Below are 25,184 nucleotides of genomic sequence, written 5' to 3'. Positions count from 1 at the left end.
TTATAATATTTAGAAAATTCAACCTAATTAATAACTTTTAAACACACTCAAATTTAACAACTTGCAAACAAGTTTAGAGTAAAAGAGTAAACATGGTTGAAAAGAAGAATTGTCGTTTAGTTACAGTTACAAAATTTTAACAAAGAACAATAAAGGTTGAAAATTTATGAGAAGTGACAATGACAAGATCACATTTTTGCTGGAAATAGCAAAAGTTGTAGTTGATATACAATCCAATAGTATATTACTTTTCCAACTTGGTCATTCATTCTCTTCCTTCCTTCAATAATAGATTACAACCAAAGAACACAACACAGGAAAAATAAAAATCCAGTCTTTTTCAATATTCCATTTTTTGATTTTTCTCAACAGTTCATCACAGAATTTCCAACTCATGCTCATCATCTCCCACTATCCCAATTTCTTTTTGGGGGTCTGCAAAAACCAAAGTAAACAAACAAAACCCAAGTCAGTGATTAGTGTGAAGAGGAGAGAGAAAGAAAGAGAGGGAGAGCCAATTGGTTTGTTTCCCACCAAAGTTTCAACCTTTTTCTGGGACCGTGAAAATTTCTTCTAATTAAGCCTTTTTTCAAGCTCAAGTGGGTCATTTCTTTGAGGTCCAACAATCCCACTTGCTTATCTTTCTTTCTTACCTGCCCTCCATCTCTCTCTCTCTCTCTCTTTCTCTTTCTCTCTCATAAATGTTTTAAACTCCTTCAATAGTCCCAATAGTTGTTACTTTGTATAGAAAGTTAGATCCTTTTTCTCTCAATTTGGGAATTGTATACTCTGATTATTCTGCTTCTGGAGGGTGAATAAGAGGGTCTCAAAAGTAGTGAAATTTAATATTTTTATCTATTGGGGTTTGCCATATGTTTGAGTATTTGCCTCTGTGATATATCTTCTTCAAAGATTAGATTTTTTTTTTTTTCTGAAAAGGGTAGGTGGTAACTTTCAATTGAAGCATCTGGGTCTTCTTAAAATCGAAAAAGCTTCACTGTTACTACTTGAAATCGTTTTCTTTTGTGGGTTTTCAATGATGGGTTGTACTTAGATTTAGGGTCCTTTTGTGGGGTTTAGCTGTATAAAGACAAAGAAAGTCAGAAGAGAGGGTCTTCTGTTATTTTGTTTTTGTTTTTGGGGGTTGGATTTCATGCTTGGTCCAAGACAATGGAGATGTTTATGGCCAGATTTTTATTCCTTTAGCATTCAGTACAGAAGCTTAAGGAAATAACATGAAGAACTTGCTTAAGAAACTCCACATCATGTCAAATCAACCAGAAGATGTAGAAGGAGGATCTACTTCATCTAGGAGCAATAATAAGTCCATTATTGATGGTTCTTCTCCTGATAGACATTTAGTTCCAAGGTCTCATCATAGTTCTGAGAACAAACCCTTTTCAGGTCTCTCTGGATGGTTGAATTCAGTTGCTAATAGACATAGCTCAAACATTAGAACTGAGAGAACAGAACTACCATCTGATGAAGTTAGTATTGTGTCTGGTTTAGATGTTAGTTCTTCAGATGTATTGAGGGCTGATTCAGGGTCTAGTAACTCAAGAGATCCTGATGTTGAGGAAGAATATCAGATACAAATTGCTTTGGAAATGAGTGCTAGGGAAGATCCAGAGGCAGTTCAAATTGAAGCTGTGAAACAGATTAGTTTGGGTTCTTGTGCTGTGGATAATACTCCAGCTGAAGTTGTTGCTTACAGATATTGGGTAAGTTTTTTTTTTCTTCATTTTTAACTTTGCCTCAATGATTGGAAATTTTTGGTTTGACTTGTCATCTGTGATTTTTATTGGCATTTAGTATGGAGTACACAAGTGGTTAATATTTCATTGATATATGATCTGATTTGGATTGTCTTTTCAATCTTAACTCTTACCTTTTGTGGTATGTCAGTCAAGTCATATAAATGCCAAAATGCTCATGGGATATAAAAAAAATTTGATTTTTGTTGTCCTCCATAAATGTAGGAAGTGAAAATAGTATGCTGACTTTATTTATTTATTAACTCCAATTAAGTATGAAGCTAATGTTATGCTTAAGAAAATTATATTAATCAGGGGAAGTGTCAATGTCAGTCTCATGACTCATGTGAACCTTTCCTTTATCACTCCTTTTCTCTTGTTGCCAGTAACCAAAAGTTGGAAAACCCGGACCACTAAAATTAGTAGAGCACGATTGCAGAAACTTGATGTTGTTGAAAGTCGATATCAGCTATGCTGGATTATAGACTGCTTTCATTGTTGAAAGCAGGAATGGTTTCAAATTTGGACATGGATGGAGAAGAAAGTGGTTGAAGTTCTGAGTCTAGAGTTATGTTTATGAGTAAAGTTTAGAAACATTCAGCAATGTCTTTGGGTATTCAGTTACTTTTACTGAAAGAAATGATCGAGTTATTGAAGGGCGGTGTTCCTATCTCGGTTTAACATTTTGGTTTCTATAAAGAAAGTGATCCCTTACTTACCCTTTTTCCGAGAGAGGATAAAATAAAACACACTATGGAGAATGAAAACAGAAATGCCTCAAAACTTATGCATAATGACACAAGAAGTATCGGGAGAAGGGGAAGAATTACGGCTGTTCTTTTCTAAAAAACTGGCCTTTTCATTGTGGGTAAATGTAACTTAGAAAATTCCCGAACATCATGATAATTATCGACGATCACATTGACTGAAGAGTTGGGCATTCATTGCCACTATAATTCAGCTAGCTACATAAATATTGTACTTAAAATCTTGACAAAGCAAAATGGCTAAGTAGTTATATGTTTCATTAGTTTTACATTGATCTTATATCAACTTTTAACTGTTTATGTTGGAGATAATTCTAGAGCCGAAGAGATTATTCCTATAATTTCACCTGTTTTCTCAACTTTTGTCATACATTTTATTCCGTTCTAACCTATCTCATATCGTAGATTTATACATGCTTCACAGAATTACAATGCTCTTAGCTACGATGACAAGATCTTGGATGGCTTCTATGACCTGTATGGAATCTTGACCGAGTCCACCTCAGAAAGAATGCCTTCCCTCATTGATCTACAAGGAACACCTGTATCCGAGGGAGTTGCCTGGGAAGCAGTTTTGGTTAATAAGGCTGCAGATTCAAATTTATTGAAGCTTGAGCAGGTGGCACTAGAGATGGCTGTAAAGTCGAGATCAGATTCTTTGGTTTTTGTAAATAGCGATTTGGTGAGAAAACTTGCTGTTTTAGTAGCCAACTATATGGGTGGGCCGGTTGGGAATCCTGAAAACATGTTGCGAGAATGGCAAAACCTTACATACAATTTGAAAGCAACACATGGGAGCATGGTTTTGCCGCTTGGTTCTCTGAAAATTGGATTGGCTCGTCATCGGGCATTGCTATTCAAGGTACTTGTTGACATGTTATATATATATATTATATTATCTATAATTTCTACGATGAACATGCTTTCTCCGCTTTGTTGTTATCATATACTTGTGTATGTATTTGAATTGAATATGTATGTTTAGGAAGAACAAAAACGAGACTCGAATATGTCATTAACTGTTTTGGTAAAGATATATTTACCGGGACTTGAGCTGAGAGCACTCAACCACCAAACCACTTGACAAAAACGAGACTCGAATATGTCATTAACTGTTTTGGTAAAGATATATTTACCGGGACTTGAGCTGAGAGCACTCAACCACCAAACCACTTGACAAAAACGAGACTCGATAGTTGGTTTGTTCGGGAAATTAGAAATGCCAGAATAGGAATAACACTTGATATTATCAGAAATGCCCAGAAAGTATCATATTTGTAAATGCGGAAACAAAGGGAAAATTTGAGAAATTTTGTTAATTTGCTTTTTGTCTGATTGGATTGTCTGCAGTTTTATGCTTTGTTAGCAAATTTCTTGTGAAATTTTTCAACCAATGTAAAATTCAACTATGTTATTTTGTAGGTTTTGGCTGATAGTGTGACTATTCCGTGCCGACTAGTTAAGGGGCCGCAATATACTGGCTCCAGTGATGTGGCTATGAATTTTGTAAAGATTAATGGCGGAAGGTATTTCGCTCAGACAACCATTTGTTTCTTGATTTGTAATGTTTTCTTATTCATATTTGTCATTATAGTGTTGATGTAAAATAGCACTGACATGATTTATTTTGTATATTGTTTGGCTAATCGAATTTCAGGGAGTACATTGTTGATCTAATGTCGGATCCCGGCACACTCATTCCATCTGATGCAGCTGGATCGCATATAGAATACGACGATTCTTGCTTCTCGGCTAGTCCTTTATCCAGAGACATTGATTCATCTCATGTAGCTTCTTCCAGTAGTGGAGTTGGAAGTTCATTTGAGGATCATTCAGATTTCGGGACATTTGAAAACAAATCTAGGTTAAGAAATCCGCATTCCACGGGGAGGGATTCTGATGACAAAGAGGAATTAACCGCTCATTCACAACTACCCGTGGAATCTAAAGTTGAGGAAACAAAAGCTGAGGGAGAATCGAAGATTCTCTCGGACGATTTTAAAAAACCACCCAATGCCGAGAAGGGACTTGTGTGGGATTTTCCGAACAAAAGTAGCTACCCTCATGGTCATGGGCATGCGAGATCTCCTTCTTGGACTGAAGGTGTCGGTTCTCCTGCTGTTCGTAAAAAGAAAGTGAAGGATGTTTCGAAATACATGATAGATGCAGCCAAAGAAAACCCGAAGTTGGCTCAAAAACTTCATGATGTGTTGCTTGAAAGCGGTGTTATTGCTCCCCCGAATCTGTTTACAGAAATCTATCAAGATCACTTAGATGCATCAACAGCTGAGGCTAATGCCCAAAAAGATTACGCGGGTGAAACTAAAGAAGGCTCTGGAAGTGGAAACCGAGAAAATAGAGGCCAAGATGATATTGCTCGGCCTTCCTTTCTTCCTCCTTTACCACACCACAAGGTACACACGAAAACAAACTCTCCTGGTCAACAAGAGCTTCTAAAACTTGTTGAAGGTTTAGGGGTAAACCTTGGACGTGATAATCGAGAAATAACAGGACACGTTATTTCATCACCAGCCGAAATAAATCCAGCGAAATATGGTAAAAATGTCCCTGTTGCTGCTGCTGCAGCAGCTGCAGCAGCTGTTGTTGCATCTTCGATGGTTGTTGCTGCAGCAAAGACAAGTGCTGATTCAAATCTCGAACTTCCTGTAGCAGCAGCAGCCACTGCTACGGCTGCAGCTGTGGTTGCAACAACTGCAGCTGTCAGTAAGCAATACGAGCAGGGTATGCGAAGTGATGGTGACACAGATAGCGGTGGTTATGAACCCCGAGGTAGTGGTGACCGTGAACATGATGCTGTCGTGGGAACAAATTCAGAAGGCGAGAGAGTATCGGATAAGTCAGTAGGTAACGATAGCTCGAGATCTGACTCAATTGACGATGTTGCTGAGTGTGAGATTCCGTGGGATGAAATCACCATGGGTGAGCGTATCGGACTTGGTATTGATCGACACATTAAGCTATCTTTATCATGCAATTCATTTCACCAATAAATCTAATCCCTTTAAGTTATTACAAGTCATTGTTCGATTCTCTTTGTTGCAGGATCCTATGGGGAGGTTTACCGTGGAGAGTGGCATGGAACTGTAAGTCTTTTCCTCCCTGAATCTGAATTCTAAGCTTCTTTTCCTGCGAACTTTCTGGGAATTTGACCAAATAACTACGTATGCATGTGGACAAGTTATTCTTCAACAATCTTAGACGAAAATAGATAATTTATTCAAAATTTTGTGCTAGTAAATAGCTTTGATGCAAAACCGAGTTTGGAAGCTTGTCATATGTTGTAAATAGTGTCTAATGTTATGCTCATTTTAAACTCCGTTCTCGCTCTTTTGTGATTCTCCGTCTTCTACCATTTTCCCCCGAAAGTTAGGTAACAATACATAACAAAAGAAAAGTAATTGTAGCTTTGACTTGTAGATGGTATCTATGATCTTGGTGTCTTGTCTTCCTTTCTGAGTTGTTATTTAATGCTGCTTCAAATATTTTTTCGTATGCGGGGTTACAGGACGTTGCTGTGAAGAGGTTCCTTGACCAAGATATTTCAGGCGAATCACTCGTCGAGTTCATGAAAGAGGTAGAGCCTACTTCATTTTCCTTAGTAAACTAAACATGCCTTTCTTCATCATTAATTGCATGTTTTGTAAGAATTTGAGGTATGATAGTGTTCGTGTCGATAATATCTAAAAGAATGTCGCCTTGCATTTCGATAGTGCATAAAACAATTATCGTTTTGAATCATCATACGACCATGCTATGATTGGATTACTTATTGAAATGATCTTTTTTTTCTTCGTTAAATGAAAAAGGTTCGAATAATGAAAAGACTCAGACATCCCAATGTTGTCCTGTTCATGGGCGCTGTGACACGAACTCCAAATCTTTCGATTGTTACGGAGTTTCTTCCAAGGTTTGTTTGCACTTTGTCTGTCTTAGCTCAATCTAGTTATTATATAATCCTCTCTTGTTATGAAGCATTGTCAAATGAATTCTTTGTTATTGTTGTTGACTAAATGTTATTAGACCCCCTGAAAATTGGTGTACCGATGCATCCCTTTGTGTTTTTGATGTTTGAATAGTTATAATTTTGATTTTATATATATGTGTATATTATAATTATTTAAGGCATACTGCAATGTTTTGAGAAATTTAGTTGAATTTACAATACAAAAAGTAGGGTTCGAACTGTTTATTTCGCATTCGTATAAAATAAAAGAAGCATGCTTGTAACAGATTGCTTAAATTTTATTTTCGGTGCGTTAAACTATTCTGAATTTCTCAAAAATTTGTAGGATGTCTTAAATAACTATGATATAGACTGTCATACAAAAAAATTACGCTTAAAACTATCTAGATGTCAAAAAAACGAAGGAGATGCATTGATACACTCGTTTTGAATTTTGTATCAATCTTGTATATTGTATGCGCGCTTTCCCCGCTTTTGGACGTATAATCAACTTTGTATGATACCAATACAACACAAGATAATTTTATGCTTGTTTTATGGTTTCTGTTTTGATCTCAATGTCGTGTCCTGCGACCCCTCGTGCTGATAGCTTACAATAAGTCTGTTTCTGTTAGTCTTTGAGATTGTTACTGATCATGTCATGTCAAAATCTGAAACATAATTGTATTTCGCAGAGGTAGTTTATATAGGTTACTTCATCGGCCTAACAATCAATTAGATGAACGACGGCGTTTGAGAATGGCTCTTGATGCTGTATGGTTATGTTGTTCTTTTCTTGTATCCTAATTTCAATCAAAATCTGTTTCTTATACTAAACTTTGTATTCACTAATTTGTCGTTGGTGTAACCAACTAACTTGTCAGGCTCGGGGAATGAATTATTTGCACACGTGCTCGCCAGTGATTGTACATCGCGATTTGAAGTCCCCGAATCTTCTCGTCGATAAGAATTGGGTAGTTAAGGTAGTTTTCTGATTTCTTTTGCAAGATAATTTAACATGTTATGTTTTCAATTACCCGATTTTGATGTAACTTTTGTACCTGCCATTAGGTCTGTGATTTCGGACTGTCTAAAATTAAGCATAGCACATTTCTCTCTTCGAGGTCCACTGCAGGAACGGTAAGCCTAAGCCATGCGACCAATTTGCTCCCGCTCTTTCTCGTTGGGAACCGGGATAATATATTTTCAATTATTTAATTTAGGCCATTTAAGATTTTTGTCCCCGAAGTATTACTATTACCAAATAAAAATTCTTTCCGAACTATTCACAGTGCTAAAATGGGCAATTTAAAATGATGATAAAGCTCGGGTGAATTTTTCATAGGCACATCAACCGTATCAGAATTTTGTTAGCCATGTGTGATAAAGCTTAACAAAAGTTTTATATTTCAACACTGTCAATAGTTCGGGTGAATTTTTAATAGGCAAAATAATTTAGAGGGCATGATTTGGTAATGTTAATAGTTTGGAAAGCAAAAATCGTAGTTGACATTTATGTTTCCCATTGGATGAATGGAATTCTTGTGACGAAACTTGAATTCTTGAATCGACCCGTAAACATTTTATTCATTAATTTTCTTGATGAGGATCAAATGCTGGCGAAAAGAGCCTGCAACTCAGACTAGCTGTCTTAATGACACATAATTCTTCTTCTTTTATGTCAGGCTGAATGGATGGCTCCCGAAGTGTTACGAAACGAACCTTCCGATGAGAAGTATGCTTCGTTGTTTCTTACTTTACACCGCGTGCTTTCATTTATATATTTTGAATTGAAAAAAATATTTGGTTTGATGTGTAGGTGTGATGTTTATAGCTTCGGGGTAATATTATGGGAACTTTCTACAATGCAACAGCCGTGGGGCGGAATGAATCCAATGCAAGTTGTTGGTGCAGTTGGATTTCAACATCGTCGTCTCGATATTCCAGACGATATGGATCCTGCTATTGCGGATATCATCCGAAAATGTTGGCAAACGTGAGTAAATTCTCTTGAATCATTGCATATACTAGTAATCGATTCCTTGTTTTTGATCGTTAAATATTAGGGTGTGTAATCATTTAGTATCTTGCGTTTTATCTAAATACAAGTTTAGTACAGTGTTTTTAATGATGCTGATCTCGTACTTTGAACTCAAATTTGATCAATTAAATTTTGTCAATACGATCAGACTGTCTTCAATTATATGAGTTCTGAAGCCAAATTTAATTATTTAATTACATATAACCGAGAACAGTTTAGTCGTACCAAACATGTAACAATTCAAACTCATTTCATATTTTGTAGAGATCCAAGATCAAGACCGACATTTTCCGAGATCATGGCAGCTCTGAAGCCGCTACAAAGGCCGATAAACAACAGCGCACAAATTCCTAAACCCGGTGCATCAATGGGACGCGAGAGAGTTCATCAACCCCCACGAGTTTCGGAAGAACCTACCGACTAAAAAGAACGATTTTTTTTTCTTCTTTTCTTTTTCTCCTTATCTGACTGAACATGGGTTTTGTTCCAACCAAGTAATGCTGAGTCAATTTGCAGGTTGTTTGGGACACAAGTGAGAAAGAAAACGTTTGAAGATCATATGAGATAACAAATACTCAAAATTTGAGATTGTGATTCTTTTTTTTGTTCCTTTGTATTCTTACTAGGGCATCCATTCTCAAGGGTGTGCTTTCAATGTAAAAAATTAAAAAAAAAAAAGGAAAAAAAAAAAGTTCAAATGAATTGTTGTAATCCATGTTTGGAATTTTTGGTGTCTTTTTAAATATTTCTTAGCAAGTAATGGGAATAATGATTGAGAAAGAAAGAGAGCAGTGATTTTAATAAGTTTAATGTTGTTGAACTTAAAATAAATAAATAAATAAATTGTAAACAAATTGGACTTAGATGAAATTTCTTGACCTTATTCATATTATATACATATATTATGATGTTATAATGTATACAAATTAAGATGTGTTTTTAATACTAACCATTTCATATTTTTTAGTGGAATTTTTTCAATTTTCATTTTATACTTTCATAGCATAACACAAAATTCTTTTAGAGGAAAAGAAAAATTTATGAGTTTAAAATATAGTTTTTTTTTCAAAAAAAATTGTTTTATAAGAAAAATTGAAGGAAAAGTTAAAATATGGGATTTTTTTCTTAATATTTTTGAATTTCTTTTCTAAAATTTTCTAATAATTTTTTAAAAAGAAATCATATTTTGTAAACTTATACCTTAAAAACTATAAAAATAAAAATTCCTTATTCTTTTATTATGCTTTCTACTCAAATTATTTTCTAATAACAAGTTCATGTCAATGTGTGAAAAACTTTCTCGATGGAAATGTTATATAAACCACTATTGACAAAATTAGAAATAACAAAATAAAATCAGATAGCCAAAGTAATATGATTTTTTTTTTTCAAATTATTATCTACTTAATGGATTAGTTGGTAATGTAATTTTGTAATTTTTTTTTTGTTATTCTTGTGTATTTACGAAATAATCCCAATTAAAATATCATTCCCCATACATTGTATTCAAACTCTTTTCATCAATATATTTATTATTTAAAAAAAAATATTTTAAAGAATAAAATTTTAATAATTTATTTATTCATTTAAATGAATTTTACAAATAATTTATTTAAAAATTAGTTAATAATATTTGATTAAATAATAGAATATTATTTTAAATTTAACTTAAAAAAACACCCTTAAACCAAAAATTACTATTAATAATCATTTTTAATATATAAAAATATCAACAATAAATCAAAACTTATTGTAAACATAAATATTTAATTAATTTATTTATTTATCTATTTAAGTTGGAGTGTTTTTTTCTAGCCAAACACATCCAAAAAAAAATCTAAAAAGTAAAGACAACCCATCATTTAAAAAAAAGGATAAGGTAGGACCAACCAAACAAACAAACCAATACCATAACACATTTTCCATAACACTTATATTCATTCATACACATACCAAAAAAAATTTAAGCCATTTTCATACATAAAAAAAATGGCTTCTTTCTTTGGCTCACCACCATTTCTATCTCACCCTCTAACTCCTAAAACTCTCAACTTCTCATCCTCTTCATCCCAAACACCACCTCCCCCGACACCGCCACCGCCACCGCCACCGACACCACCATCATCATCTAAGGCATTAAGCAATAATTCTAGCCAACCAATGGAACAAGTCCCAATCAAAAAACAACAACAACAACAACAAAAGGGTTATTCTTCAAATTTAAAGGCTGATTCCACAGATTGGATAGCTTCAAGTTTAACTAGGAGATTTGGGCTTGGTGCTGGGCTTGCTTGGGCTGGATTTTTAGCTTTTGGTGTTGTTTCTGAACAGATAAAGACTCGTTTTGAAGTCTCTCAAGAACAAGCAAACACAAGGTTTAAATATTTACATTAAGGGATATTTATGTTTAAATTCTGTTATGTTTTAATTTTTTATACCTAACTCACTTATGTTTTTTATGAAAAAATTCTCTTTTGTTTACTTTTTTTTTTTAAAAAATTTGAAGTGCTAGTTAGATATCACCGTTAAATACTAACTGGATTATTCTTTATTGAATTTAAAATTTTACTTTCACGTATATACAAGTATACACAATGGTCATTCAGTTAGTATTTAAGAGTAATATTTAACTGATGTCTTAAATTTTTTTTTAAAAAAAACTTAAAAAGATTTTGCTACAAATAAAAAAGAAAGTTTCACCATTAATTACTTGTATTTTAATAGAATTAGTACTAATATGTTATCACTTTTTTCATAATATAAACTAATATACTTACATGGAAAATAATCAATGCATTCACACAAATTTAAAAGATTAAACACAATTTTTTTAACTCTGAAAATATTTATGTTAATGGAATTAGTACTAATCTGTTGTAGAAAAGGAATGTTGCTCATTGTTATAATATTCTAAATTTGTATGTATATAATCATATCACTTTGTCCCATAATTGAAATTAATACTTTAAGTTAAATTAGAAAAGATTAACTATATGTTAATCTAATCTACTCACTATTCTTTATCAAACACACTCTTTATATAAAGTACTTAAATAAAAATGATACTATTTAAAAAATTAATTTATTAATTATCAAATTTAATTAATGTGACATTTATTAGTTGGTTGGACTTGAATTTGAACACAAAAATTAAACATTGGATCCTGATTAATTAGAATGAGATTGCCACTTGTTAATGAAAATTTATTAGGTATTTTTTTTTTGTTAATTAGTAAAACCAATATTAACTTGTTTTCCTTAATTTGACAGAAATGTGGAGGAGGAAGAAGAGGTGGTATTGCCTAATGGCATAAGGTAGATACACTTTTACAAACTTCTCGGGTAACATAATTTTTGTGTAGGGCACAACCTACCGATAATATACAATTCTGATCATTCATCAGTATAATAAATAGGCAGAATCGTACATCACTGATAAAGACACCTACTAAATTTTTTTTCTTCTAAAGTTATGAAAATATCAATGTGCAGATATGTCGAGTTAAAACTAGGAGGTGGAGCTACTCCGAGGCCGGGAGATTTGGTGGTGATTGATCTCCAAGGCAAAGTAGAAGGAAGTGGGGAAGTGTTTGTGGATACATTTGAGAAAGATAAGAAGCCTTTGGCTTTAGTATTGGGATCAAGACCTTATAGTAAAGGAGTTTGTGAAGGTATAGAGTATGTGATTAGATCAATGAAGGGAGGAGGTAAGAGGAGAGTAATAATTCCTCCAAATTTGGGTTTTAGAGAAAATGGTGCTGATTTAGGGACTGGTGTGCAAATTCCTCCTTTGGCAACACTTGAATACATTGTTCAAGTTGATAAAGTATCAATTGCACCAGCATGATTTTTATTAAATAATGAGAAAAAAAAAAGTCATTTAACTATTCTCTCTCACAATTGATAATTATTCATTATTTGTAACCATACTTCTTCACTTGACACAAGGCTTTAAATCCAGCAATTATATTTTTTTTAAAGATAATTGTATAAAATACTAATTTTTCTAAGATTTACATTTTTACGTTTAGAATTATTTTTTTATATATATTTTTACAGTAAAAAGAAAGCCACATGAAAGTAATAAGAAAATATCATCAAAATAATATACAAATAACAAAAAACCAACAACAAAATAACAAGAGTACAGCATAAAAATAATAGACCGTATTTTATGTAAACAAAATTTAAAAAACCGTAAAAAAATATTAAAAATTCTAACCGTATTTTTATAATTTTTTTTTTAAAATATCTCTTTTAATATATATTTTTTTGAAAGTATCTCTTTTTAATATTAAAAACAAAGAGTTTCAAACTTTTGGCCTTTTTAGAGGCTCTAAAATTTTATTTTGCCTTAAGCTCCAAATAGCTTAAGACCGACCCTAAGTTGTACAAAATACGATATGTAAAACCCTACTAAATTAGGCATGTTATTGTATTTTTCTTAAGTGTTGTGCACGTCTTTGCTAATCAAAGAATTTAATAAAAAACGTAGATAATTAAAAGTTTCTTAAATAATATAACATTTACAATAAACATAATTTTTATAAGTCCAGTATCTTGTTAAAATATGCATAAGTTTACAAAATACTTGCGTTACAAAAGTTGTCTTTATATGACTATTAAAAAGGTGAGCCTAAACTGTCCAAAAGACTCTGAAACCTCCAGCTCTAATCATCTTGATATGTACAATCTTCACCCTTAGCTTTAGACTCATCTCGGTTCGATTTTAACTCTTACCTGCACATACACGTAATAATTGTGAGTCGACAAACTCAGTAAGAAAAGCATAATCATAAACATAAACATATATCCAGATCGTAATTAGGTGCCCATACACTTATTCACGATCTGATAACTGGGTCAGGAACGTTCTCGACAAAGTATGACTAACTGCGAATCTAACCTATACTCAGCACTCTAGTTGTACTGATGTGATAGCAGTTAATTCATACTATCTGGAGGTCTAGCATATATATGTTGGCATCTCTGTGCAACTCTATGTACACTTCACTGATACCTTAATATGCTAATATGATGGCCATTGATTTGCCTAACATTTATTTATTAGTACCTCGGTGAACCTCTATGTACACATCATTGATACCCTGACATGTTATTATGACAGCAATTAACATGCACACTAAACATGTATACATATATGCAAATCATTCCACTAATCTTATTTTGATTCCGAATGCAAGCGTGCCGGTAACTCTGAGTGGAAATTGCTGCTCGATGATTTAAGGCCCTAAGTCATAATTTACGTAAAACTAGTAAGTGACCAGCTAAATCACTATCAGGGACTTAGACTTGAAACTAAAAGTTTCCTTATCGATAAATAGTGTGACTAAACCTACACATCGAGAAAATACTAAAAAATGAGATTTCAGGAAAAATACCCCAAAAAACAGTAGGCCGTTTTTTTTTTTTTTTTTTTTTTGAATTTTCTGCCTGGAATAATAGTAGGTCGTTTTACCAGAAACGATTTGCCGTTTTTACAACAAGTTTTCCCCAAAATCCCAAAACTACCACAAATCGACTTCAAACCTTCCCAAACTTTCTAGAACACCTAATTTAGGTCCAATAATCATATTTCGACCATCAATTCCAACCATAAAGCCCTGAATCAAAAATTATTATTGTTGAGCTAAGTTTGAGCTCAAAAACTCAAACCTAGCTCAAACCTTGCCAACAACAAACAATCTGCCCAACACCAGCTCAAACAAACTTAATTTAATCCCCAGAACTCAATTCTAACAATAACCAAACTCAACAGAACCTACAGCTTAAAATTACATAATCAAACCTAACTTTTTCACTTGAAAATTGAAGAGACAAAGGAGAAGGAACTTACCTTAACCGTGGATAACAAAACCCTTGAATTCCTATGCTGGAATCCTTATTGTTTGGTCTGAAATTGGTGAGGAAAATCTGATTTTTCCTTGGTTTCTTGGTTTGGTAGAACAAGAAGAGAGAGAGAGTGAACAAGGTTGATTAATCTAGTTTTGTTTTCTAAATACATTTCTAACTTATCCCTAGATAAATATACCTTTATTAAACTAAAATAATCAGCAAAAGATTAACTAATCAATTCCACCAAAGTCCATAAAGGACAAGATTCACCTTTTGGGCAAATTTCCAAAATTGCTCTTTTTTTCAAGCTTAAGTCATTTCTAGGCTTAAGGTTAAAATAATCCAAAACCATAATCCCGGATTATCCTGACATTCCTAATGTCTAACTATACTGCCCTGCTAACTAAAAGATACTACACCGTATCTAAATGACTCTATTGGCCAATTCGTTGCATTCCACTGTTACCGGGCATAAAACATGAAAATCATAAAATTTCATATATAACATATATAATGCATCTAGAATTCAAATATATTTCCGTAATTGAAAAAATATTTTCCTAAAGCCTATTTTTGGCAATAAGCCCTAATTTCTACTAAGAGACATAATCATATAATAATAATTAAATTCTTAATTATTTGCTAATTTTCATGATTTAATCAATGCAATCATTACACGATAGTATCAAATATTTAGACCGATGTTGAAGATCTACGACAAACCGGTGATGGGGTCAAGTGTTTTTCTTAGGGCAAATCCTATTTTTGTAACTTTAGGAGGTTATAGTATAGTATAATTTCTAAATTTGTTTTTACACCATATTTACATTTCCCCTTAAATAATAACAAAGAGATAAAAAAGAATTGACATTATAATAGTGTTTATTTATACTAATTACCCTATTATAAATTATATTATGTGGGGGACATAATAAAAAACAAAGTGTTCATATTGAAATGATCACTAATTGATTTTGCCAATGTTACTTACCTGTGTAGCATGAGATCAAAAAGGGTGGTAAACAATCTAAATCCAAATCTGTCTCTTCATCTGTAGAATCCAAATCCAAATCCATTTTCGGGCCATCATCCAACCGACTACTCAACCGCCTTTTCTTCAAGATCGAGTCTGACTTCTGCATCAAGTTTATGTACCTTTTTCTAATCTTCAATATTGGATGTCTCTCAATAGCAGAAGGGTCACAATAAGCCTCTTTAAGGATTGCAGTACATGTGTTGTTCTTCAATGATAAGTAAAACATATAAGGATGTCTTTCGAATGCTTTGTGCATTTTTTGAGGCAATCCCATATGTTTCTTGAGACACAGAATCTTCCTCCTCTCAGCTGAATGTTCAACAAAGAGACTAAGCAACTCGTGTAGCAATCCCACGAGTCGTTTTTCAGCAATGTCACTATCGGGAGCCAAATTTGAGATGTCCTCGTATGGTGACACGTAAGGAAGCTTCTGAAACTCGTTTAACCAGCCCTTGATCTTCACCTTCAACCTCAACCCTTTTGAAGGGAAAAGCCGAAACTCAATTGGCTCCATTGAATCTCCAGTGTAAACCCCTTGTTTCATTGCGAAACTCTGAACAGATGACAAGACCTTCTCCCCATTATCAACGGCCAAACCCTTTAAACCATCTTCCATATCCACAAACCTGAAAGTCTCATCAAGATTCTTTTCGGGGTTTCTTAGAAAATCATCGGGCAAACCCAAATACCACTGCATTCCCTGGATTATCTTCAAAGGCAAAACCTTCCCTGTACTCATCAATATCAGTCTCTTCAACCTCTCCCTCAAGTCCTTCCTACACTCCTCATAAACCCTTTTCTCTTCTCTGTCAACCTCAGCAGCTTCAGGGGTTAGTTTGAACCAAGGAAGATTGTATTGGGGGCCGGTAAACTCCTCAAAGATCGAAGGGTATCGCCTCAAAAACCTTGCAACTTTCATGGGAACCTCTAACTCGACTCCTCTTTTGGACACGACAGAGATTGGGATGCAACCATTAGGGTCTTCGGCAATACAGTTCTTGAGTGAAACAACAGGTTTAAGAATTTTGGACTTGTGAATGTGATCAATGTTGTCATAGTAATGATCTTTCTTCCATTTCATATACACATCTACATAATTGCAGTGCTGGGAGTATTTGTAAGGAGGATTTCGGGGTTGATAGAGGACCGAAAAGATTGGCTTTTCAGAGTGGGATAGCACCCTTTTAAGGGTGGTTCTGAAACCAGAGTTGGTGATGAACATTACTCGAAACAAGTTGCTTGTAAGGCTTACTTACCTGATGATTTTGCTCAATATTCCATGCCTGAAAACCAGGGGAACACTCGTCTTGTGTAAATGATAATATAAAGTATTGACAAGAATAAAACACCAAAAAAAGTACCAATAAAAAGCAACATCAAAGTGATAATTTAATCAACTATGGTTTTTTGAGTTGAGTCTGATATCATTTATAAAAAGACAAAAATGGAGAACAGTATATGTCAAAACCAATCTTAAACAAGTTCATTATAGTTTCACTCATTTCCTTATCCTTGGCAAGGAGAAAGACATGTTTAGAACCTGCTAGTTAGTTCAGGCTTATCAATGATCACAAACAATATTCCAAGATTGGCAAAGCCTTCATCAAATTCAATCACAGTCTTTGATGAAAAGGATTCTATTTGAAATATTTTGAGTAAATAAAATCAAACCTCAAATAATTCCACTCAAGCATTTCATCAAACAACATGCATGCAAGAAACTAAAAAACTCAAAATTTCCCTTACAAGTCATACAATATATATATATATATATATATATGAATATATATTAATAATGTCAGTAAAGAAAAAAGCACAAACCTTTATCCACGCCGTCGCCGGAGCTATGAACAGTAAGCGAAGCAGTGAAAGGAGCAAAGTTAGAATTTTGTTTTTGAAAATGGTTTTATCGTTTTCGGTATGGAAACCAAACTTTTGGTCGTTTTCATTTTTTTTTAATTCACGAATTATTTATTAATAAATGTATTGAAATAAAAAGATTTAGAAAAATGAGGAATATGTTATAAAATTATTAGAATAATATAAAATAAATTCTCATTAGGATATTTGTCTTTTAAACTTTGTTATGTACCAAATTATATCTCTTGAACTTTGAAAACTATTAGAAATTCTTCCTTAATTACTTATATTGTTGGATTTAAAAACTTTTGTTTAATTTTAGTAAGAAAAGTATAACATGGATGAAAGTTCAGGGAGCATAATTTGACACATGTTAAAGTTCGAAGGACATAATTTTGTAGATATCAAAGTTTGTGGAGCATGATTTAGTACATGGACAATCATCGAATTAGTAAAATTGAATAAAATTGAATAAAAATCTTTAAATCAAACAATCTCAATAGTTCAGGGAGAATTTTTAACGACTATAAAAGTTTAGGATGTATGATTTGGTACATGTAGAGTTTAGGAGGTAAAAATCTTAATTAGCCTAAAATAAATAAAAGAGAAACTGAACGAGAATTTCGGAGTGTTTTGTTTAAATGAGTTAATTTTTTATTTATACAAATATTGAGTCATAGATTGAGCATTGCTATGAGACACCAAGGTACATAATACTATTGTGAGGTGTAATATTTTATTGGTGTAACTCAATATTGAGTCTCACTTGTTTTATACAGCCCATATAAAAAATTACACAAATACCACTTACACACACATTCAACCTAGGATTCATGATCCCTGTGCAACTATCGCGCAACCACGCGGCAACCGAAACGAAAATTCAACCAAAAAGAGAACCACCATTAATTCCGGCGACTTCACCTGAGAAGACAATCATCATCAATTGAAACAATGACTATTTCGAATTCATGACAAAAAAATGTAGAAAAACTACTACAAAACTAAAATTTTACTAGAAATCAAGTTTAATTTGCATAAAACTAATGTCCTCACTTCAATTTTCGGATCCATGGAAGGCATATCTCAAAAAATTGAATTGGAGTTCCCAAACAATTCAACTCAAATATAATAAAAAAAAAAATTACGTCAATATTATAGTAAAATATTTATGATGGTGTATTTTCGTTGTTTTCTAAATTTCTAATGGTGAATTTGTTCATATTAAATCATAAAGAGACATATAGATAGAGTTATACGTATGTGGAAACAGTATTATGATTTTTAATGTTTCACAACAGTTGTAATACAGTTGCATTACAAATGTATAAACATTTTACTAACAGTTATTTTGTCTGATTGAAACCTTCGTTTGATGCAACATTCGGCCAACCACCCATTAACTACCCAGAAACTTTCGTCTGATGCAACTTTCGGCCAACTACTCAGCAACTATCGTCTGATATAACCATCCTGCAACCATCGTCTGTTGGTGTAAGTAATAATGTAAGTGGTATTTTGATAATTAAAATTACATAAAATGTATAAATATTGTCTACACCTTATGAAAGTATTTTTGTAAATAAAGTGTCAATTTATATTTTTTATGAAATAATTTCTTAATTTTTATTACTTAAAAATATTACTTTTTCACTAAAATTTTGGATAATATTACTATTAATGTTCAGTATATTATACGTATGATTATTATTTTATTTTAGATGTGTAAAATAAATTATTTGAACATTATTTTTTATATTATAAATTATTTGGTATTTCTCATACTTTTATAAAATATCTAGAAGAAAATCATACTATTTTTTTTTTAATGTCAAATATGGTACATTAGTGTATACCTTTCAAAGGAGTTAACCCCTTTTAAAAAAGCTTTTCTTTTTTTCTTTTCTTTTGACTAAATAATATTTGCAAAGTTTGAACATAATAATAAGCAAGTGGTTCTCTTCAACAATACAAAATTTGATGAAAGAAGAAGCAAAGCATATATATATATATATATATATATGTATATATATATGTAATGGTGTTCAAATATCAACCACACAATTCTCTATTTCCCATATATATAGCCAAAGAAGTTTCAAAACCCAATCACACACAAAAAAATTCAGTTAATTAATACTATTCTATTCCATTCTATACCAAAAATCCTAAAAGTTTCTTTCTTTCATAATGGGCACTGTAATTGACTCCCATTTCTTAGGCCTTACTGCCATTGTTACAGTTAACTCTTCTTCTTCTTCTTCTTTCTTTTTTTTTCTTTAAATTCTTTTCTTTTGATTATTTATTTATTATTAATTTTGTTTTTTTTGGGGTTTTGTGTTTTCAAAAGGTGGGATATCAGTTGCTCTTCTTCATAGTCACTGCTCTTCTCAAAATTGATAAAGTCACTGACTTTGCTGGTAATTCTTCCTATCAATTTTTTTCTGATTTTTTTTAAATTTTATTTTGGTTGATTGGTTGCTGGGATTTTGAGAACTAATTGAGAATTTGATGGGATTGGTGAGTTTGTCAAAATAATTTACTGTAGAAGATGCAGAATGAGTTCAAAAAGCTTCACTTAAAGATTGAATTTTTAAGATATGAATATGATTTTTTTCTTCTTTTATATATTTTAAAATTTTTTGTTTGTTGATTGGTTGATGGGATTTGAGATTTAATTGAGAATATGCCCATTGGAGACTTTTTTATAATAATTTACTGAAGAGAAGTGAATTAGATACAAAACATGTTCAAAGAAACTTCACTGAAAGAATGAATTTTTAAGATATGAATATGAATTTTTTTCTGATTATTCATATATATATTTTATTAAGTTTTATTTAAGTTGATTGGTTTTGGGGATTTGAGAACTAAAATTGAGAATTTGATGGGATTGGAGAGTTTGTTATACTAATTTACTGAAGAGAAGTGAATTAGATACAAAACATGTTCAAAAAAACTTCACTTTAAGAATGAATTTTTAAGCTATGAATATGAATTTTTTTTTGTGTGTTTTTCTTCTTTCAGTTTATGAATATAATTTTGGGTTATTATCTTTTTTCTTCATAGGAAGTACTAACTTTATCATACTTGCTGTATTGACTCTGGTGGTCAAGGGCTCATGGCACTTTAGACAGGTATTAATATTTTCTTTCTTTCCAATGTACAAATTATCTGAATTCATGAAACTTACTTATCTATTATGCTTCTCTTGATTGAGACATAGTAATTGAATTTTAAGTCATTTTCAGTTGGTAAAGTTTTATTCTTTTTCCCCTAATAAAGCTTTCCTTGAATTTCTTTAGCTTCAATTTTGCATCTGTAATTAAACCCTAGTCCTTTGTGCTGTTGGAGCTGATTGAATAAATATTGGCATTGAAATAATAAATAATAGAAAAGTAAAGGGAGGTCTCTAAAGTTATAGAGAACCACTTGGAGTTCATTTTTTTGAGCCTTAACTCCTTGTGTGAGCTGAGAAATGTGTTTATCGAGCATGATTGGAGATGTTCTTATTGTGTTGCCTTATTTGACTTGAACTTGTGTGTTCAGATTATTGTGACAATGATATACACACTTGTGCTCCAATTCAGTTCTTGAAAGAACTACGAAAAGGTAGTTGATTGATAAGAGCGAGAACAAATACAAAATCCTAAGTTATTCGAGAAACTTGGTAAACTCCCCGAGTAATATTTTACTCGAAATATTTCACACAAAATTCACTCTCCTCTTACAAGGCTAATCAAATATTAAATCCCCAAATCTCTCGGCGTCTTTTTGGGCCGAGGGTACTGCTTGGCTGGCAAGAGACATTCTGCTCGGAATATCATGCTCTCTGTTTTTATAGGCTAAACTAACAAATAATCCAAACTAGCCAACCAAATTAGAAGACACAAATTTAGAAACACTGAACACAACCACTAAGGACTTGATAACTCGGCCTCCATAATTCTAATGAGTGAGACTAACATTAAGGCCTAATATGATTTTGTTTACTTGCAAAATGATGTTTTGTTAGATTGTCCTTCAATTCAAGCTTATCACTTCATTCATGTATATGACTTTGTCAGCTCTTTCTTTCAGGTTGTTTTGAGTTGTCTGGTAGTAGTATGGGGTCTTCGCCTTGGACTGTTTTTATTGTTAAGGTAAAAGCTGATATGTTTATTTCTTGTTTATCCACAGATTCTCTTTGATATTTTGTAAATTTTAAGAAACTATCATATCTCAGCAACTTGGATTCTTTTGCATAGAATTTCTATTTTTCATCGCTTCTCATGTTCCGTGAATACCCAGAAAGACGTTTAGGGAATCGGTTTGGTTCAATTTCTAGTCGTTTTGTTTGAAGAAAGGAAGGATACCAAAAAATTGATCTTTCTTTTAGTTGTAAAATTTCTTTTTGATTGATTAATATGTGATATTCTGAATTCTCAAGATGATATCTGGATCGATAAGAAGATCCTTTCAATTGGCTATTATCTGTTACTTGAACGAAACTAGACCTTGTGGATCTCCCTCCACTCTGTGCTATGTTTTATAGCCATTTTGGCTTCTTCTTTTTCGTCTCCAAAACATTGATTCTTCCTAGTATGTCAACTGCTAGATGGAAGAATTTCTTTTCTATTGATTCATTATGTTTTGAAGTCAATTATCTTTATAATGTAGCTTATAGGCTGTTGATTTTCTGATACTAAATACAATCTTGATTTTGTTATCTATTCTAAATGCATTGACCAGGATTTTACAATGGGGCGAGGATAGGCGTTTCGATGAAATGCGTCAAAATCTGGGGAAATTGGCGGTTTTCTGGATATTTCAGGTTTGTAAAATTTCTCTCTTTTCACCTTCTGACTAAGTTTTTTCGCAACTAAAACTCGCGTCTTTTTTACAGGCTGTGTGGGTGTGGACTGTGAGTTTACCCGTTACAGTGGTTAATGCTAGCAATAGAGAACCATCTTTTGAAGCTGCAGACATAATTGGTTGGATCATTTGGCTTATAGGATTTTTAATTGAGGCCACAGCAGATCAACAAAAATTACAATTCAAAAACGCCCCGGAAAATAGAGGGAAGTGGTGCAATGTCGGGTTGTGGAAATACACTCGCCATCCGAATTACTTTGGAGAGGTTAGTACTTAGTAGTATTCTCATGCCACTAAATTGCTACAAATTATGTATCTTCAAAAGTTACTTGGGAATTTTATTGGATGTACAACGATCTGCTAATAAGACTACTCACTGTATTGCTCGTAGTTCTTGTTACTATTGCTGCAATTGTTTTCGGTATATGTGTTTTGTGACATTGACAAATGTGTTATGCTTAGATTTTCTTATGGTGGGGGATTTTTGTGGCGTCAACTCCCATACTAGACGGTGCAGAGTGGCTCGTGATCATCGGTCCTATCTTTCTTACCTTGTTGCTTCTTTTCATTAGCGGAATTCCATTGCTAGAGGTTTGTGTACTCTCTCTTTTTTCATGGTCTACTTACTACTTTGTAGAACTTGTTTGTGAAGTCATGTACATTTCGAAATTAGGCCTCGTCGGATAAGAAGTTTGGAAATGTGGCTGGATACGCGACTTATAAGAAAACAACAAGGTTAGTTACCCTTCATTTTTACTTTCTCTCTGTTGTGTTTAAGAAAACCGAGTTCTTGACACTTTTTTTGTTCATTTCAGCCCTCTGATTCCGCTGCCTCCACAAGTTTACGGGAACTTGCCATCGTGGTTCAAGAAAATTTTCCTCTTTGAGCTTCCTCTCTACAATCGAAATTTTCCCCAAGAAGGGCAAAACTGGTGAGTCTACAAAGATTTGTAAATTACTTAGGGAAAATTTCTACCATAAACTTGCTACTTTTTTTTACATCTTTTTTTATTTCAAATACTTGTATTCACACTTTTTTCTCGTATTTTGTCATGTGATTTCTTGATTCGGGTTTTTTTATTACAAGAAAGTGTGTTGAATATCTAGAATTTAGACAAAAGAGCATTGTTATTAGGTATCAGTTAGATATTTTGCAATAGTTATTAAAATAAAATATGTGAAAGTTGATATTTAACTACACTAATAACTATGACATCTTGTAGTGGTATTGGATATCATTGGTGTCTTTTAATATTTCTTCAAGTATAAAACAGTATAAACTCGAGAAAATATATTCAAATATGTGATGTGAGAAACATGTATAGATTAAATATTATTTCTTATTTATTTAAGGCATTTACCATATGTGCAAGGTATAGAACCAGCTCAAGAGAAGGAAGTGAGGGATTGAAGAAGATGAGTTAGTGCATTTCATTGTACATTTATGTATTTACTGCTTCAAATTTTAGCTATTGATTGGTTGGAGAGTTTTCAAAATTGGGTGACTAGACATATTTTATGTTATTTCTCTATTTGTTTTTTGACCCTATTTTGTAAATACTGCATTAAATTTTCCTAAGTATTTCCTTCCATTTCCATAATTTAGAAGTGTGGTTTTTATTGACAAAACATATATTTTTAAGACCCATGTATCACCTTATTAACAATTTTTCACATAAAAAAAGAAAAAAAAAGTTCAATTAGCCTAACCTAATTCGCACCCTGACCATGCCCACCTACATCTGTTCCACCCGAACTCGAACACACCCGAACTTGAAATTAGGAAACTCGGTCCCCAAATTGGGCGGGTTTGGTATAGAGTTTTGTAAAACTCGAAGCATGAAAACCCAAAACTTGAAAAACATGTCCATGTGCAGCCACACTAAGGACTATTAGAGAGCAAATTATTTTTATTTTGAAATATTTGCAGTATAAATACTTAAAATTTTAAATTTGTAACCAATATAAATCTAATATTTTTTATAGCAGCATAAGTAGTTAATAAGTTAAATTGTAATATTTATCTAGTTATATTCCATTAATATCTTAATTAGGACATATATAATTCTCACATTCTAAATTATTGTGTCACTTGTAGCATCAGTTACTTCTAAATTTTTTTTTAACATATTCAAAAACTAAGTTTTGTTACAAATTTAATATAATAACGGAACTGTACTTGAAACCCACATGAAATAAATGAGTTTGATTTTTTTTTTAAATGAGTTTGAGTCATTCTTGAATTGACATGACTTATTAAGTTGATTATTTTTAAGTTTACACACCTAACTTGAAAAATAATACGACAGTGACTTATTTAAAAATATATACTCTATTACATGTAAATTATAATTTTTAGTATAATTAAATTGTCCCCTACAAGAAAAAAGAAATTTTAATTGCTCTTAATTGTATCATAAAATAGTTATATATATTATTTTCTTTGAGAGAAAAAAAGCATTAATAGGTAAATCGAACAAAGTCCATTACATGAAGATAACTCACATAGTGTAAAATTATCAAAAATAAACTTATCAAACTGTTACAATAATAATGAAGAAAAATCTAACAGCAACTCCAACTAAAAATCTAATAAATAATTGATTACGAAGTCTCTAACAAGTATAAAAAATGTAAAATCTCAAATGCACATCTAATAGATTATACCCATATGTGACTATAAGCTAATAATCTTCTAACAAAAGTTAAGCAATTACAAACTTATTATTCAAAACAGAATAAATGAAAATAATTATACGACCAACCATGCCCAAAGCAATCAACACAAAAAAAAAAGTAGAAAACCACAAAACACAAAACCAATAATAATCTATGATTTAAAAATATGTTAGACATGGTATAAACATATTTATGAGCTGATGTATTAACAAAATTTAAGCAATATTCTTTATATAAGCCTGTGATTATAAATAGATTGAATTTGAGTTTTAGTTTTTGATGCAATAAATAAATAAGTTAGGTTTAGACTTTACATTTACTTGCACCTAAATCTCAACACTCATTGCCACTTTGACCCAGATCCAACTATGAG

At 32.3% G+C, this 25,184-nt stretch overlaps 4 protein-coding genes across 7 annotated transcripts; 3 read left to right on the top strand and 1 right to left on the bottom strand.

The window, feature by feature from the left end:
- Window positions 1–231: 231 nt before the first annotated feature.
- Window positions 232–9,269, top strand: LOC133036339 (probable serine/threonine-protein kinase SIS8). 3 transcript variants are annotated; one of them, XM_061112964.1, is made up of 13 exons: window positions 238–1,721; window positions 2,946–3,383; window positions 3,944–4,047; window positions 4,179–5,479; window positions 5,585–5,625; window positions 6,048–6,116; window positions 6,349–6,449; window positions 7,181–7,259; window positions 7,370–7,468; window positions 7,557–7,625; window positions 8,171–8,220; window positions 8,305–8,481; window positions 8,791–9,269. In XM_061112964.1, the coding sequence occupies exons 1-13, from the start codon at window positions 1,236–1,238 to the stop codon at window positions 8,948–8,950; spliced, it is 3,174 nt and encodes a 1,057-aa protein (XP_060968947.1). In that variant the 5' UTR covers window positions 238–1,235; the 3' UTR covers window positions 8,951–9,269. The 3 variants fall into 3 exon arrangements, 2 of the variants coding, with proteins under 2 accessions (XP_060968947.1, XP_060968948.1); XM_061112965.1 differs by having other exon boundaries at window positions 1,585–1,721; window positions 2,927–3,383; XR_009686996.1 differs by lacking the exons at window positions 7,181–7,259; window positions 8,171–8,220; window positions 8,305–8,481; window positions 8,791–9,269 and having other exon boundaries at window positions 232–1,721.
- A 1,138-nt stretch (window positions 9,270–10,407) lies between these two features.
- Window positions 10,408–12,413, top strand: LOC133036341 (peptidyl-prolyl cis-trans isomerase FKBP17-2, chloroplastic). The gene is made up of 3 exons (XM_061112967.1): window positions 10,408–10,901; window positions 11,797–11,841; window positions 12,019–12,413. The coding sequence occupies exons 1-3, from the start codon at window positions 10,516–10,518 to the stop codon at window positions 12,371–12,373; spliced, it is 786 nt and encodes a 261-aa protein (XP_060968950.1). The 5' UTR covers window positions 10,408–10,515; the 3' UTR covers window positions 12,374–12,413.
- Window positions 12,414–13,004: 591 nt separating this feature from the next.
- On the bottom strand, window positions 13,005–17,393 carry LOC133036340 (protein WHAT'S THIS FACTOR 9, mitochondrial). The gene is made up of 3 exons (XM_061112966.1): window positions 17,240–17,393; window positions 15,374–16,701; window positions 13,005–13,266 (listed from the first exon to the last, which is right to left on the bottom strand). The coding sequence occupies exons 2-3, from the start codon at window positions 16,638–16,640 to the stop codon at window positions 13,256–13,258; spliced, it is 1,278 nt and encodes a 425-aa protein (XP_060968949.1). The 5' UTR covers window positions 16,641–16,701; window positions 17,240–17,393; the 3' UTR covers window positions 13,005–13,255.
- A 1,800-nt stretch (window positions 17,394–19,193) lies between these two features.
- Window positions 19,194–23,733, top strand: LOC133036338 (uncharacterized protein C594.04c-like). 2 transcript variants are annotated; one of them, XM_061112963.1, is made up of 10 exons: window positions 19,194–19,519; window positions 19,629–19,698; window positions 20,348–20,415; window positions 21,359–21,420; window positions 22,010–22,091; window positions 22,164–22,397; window positions 22,595–22,723; window positions 22,806–22,867; window positions 22,948–23,064; window positions 23,512–23,733. In XM_061112963.1, coding segments are annotated over exons 1-10 (876 nt in total). In that variant the 5' UTR covers window positions 19,194–19,468; the 3' UTR covers window positions 23,513–23,733. The 2 variants fall into 2 exon arrangements, with proteins under 2 accessions (XP_060968946.1, XP_060968945.1); XM_061112962.1 differs by having other exon boundaries at window positions 23,506–23,733.
- Window positions 23,734–25,184: the final 1,451 nt, after the last annotated feature.

This window comes from Cannabis sativa, chromosome 3 (genome assembly GCF_029168945.1).
Source record: "Cannabis sativa cultivar Pink pepper isolate KNU-18-1 chromosome 3, ASM2916894v1, whole genome shotgun sequence".
NCBI classification, from domain to species: domain Eukaryota; kingdom Viridiplantae; phylum Streptophyta; class Magnoliopsida; order Rosales; family Cannabaceae; genus Cannabis; species Cannabis sativa.
The sequence above is the reverse complement of the archived record's forward strand: the minus strand, read 5'-3'. Positions and strand labels throughout refer to the sequence as shown.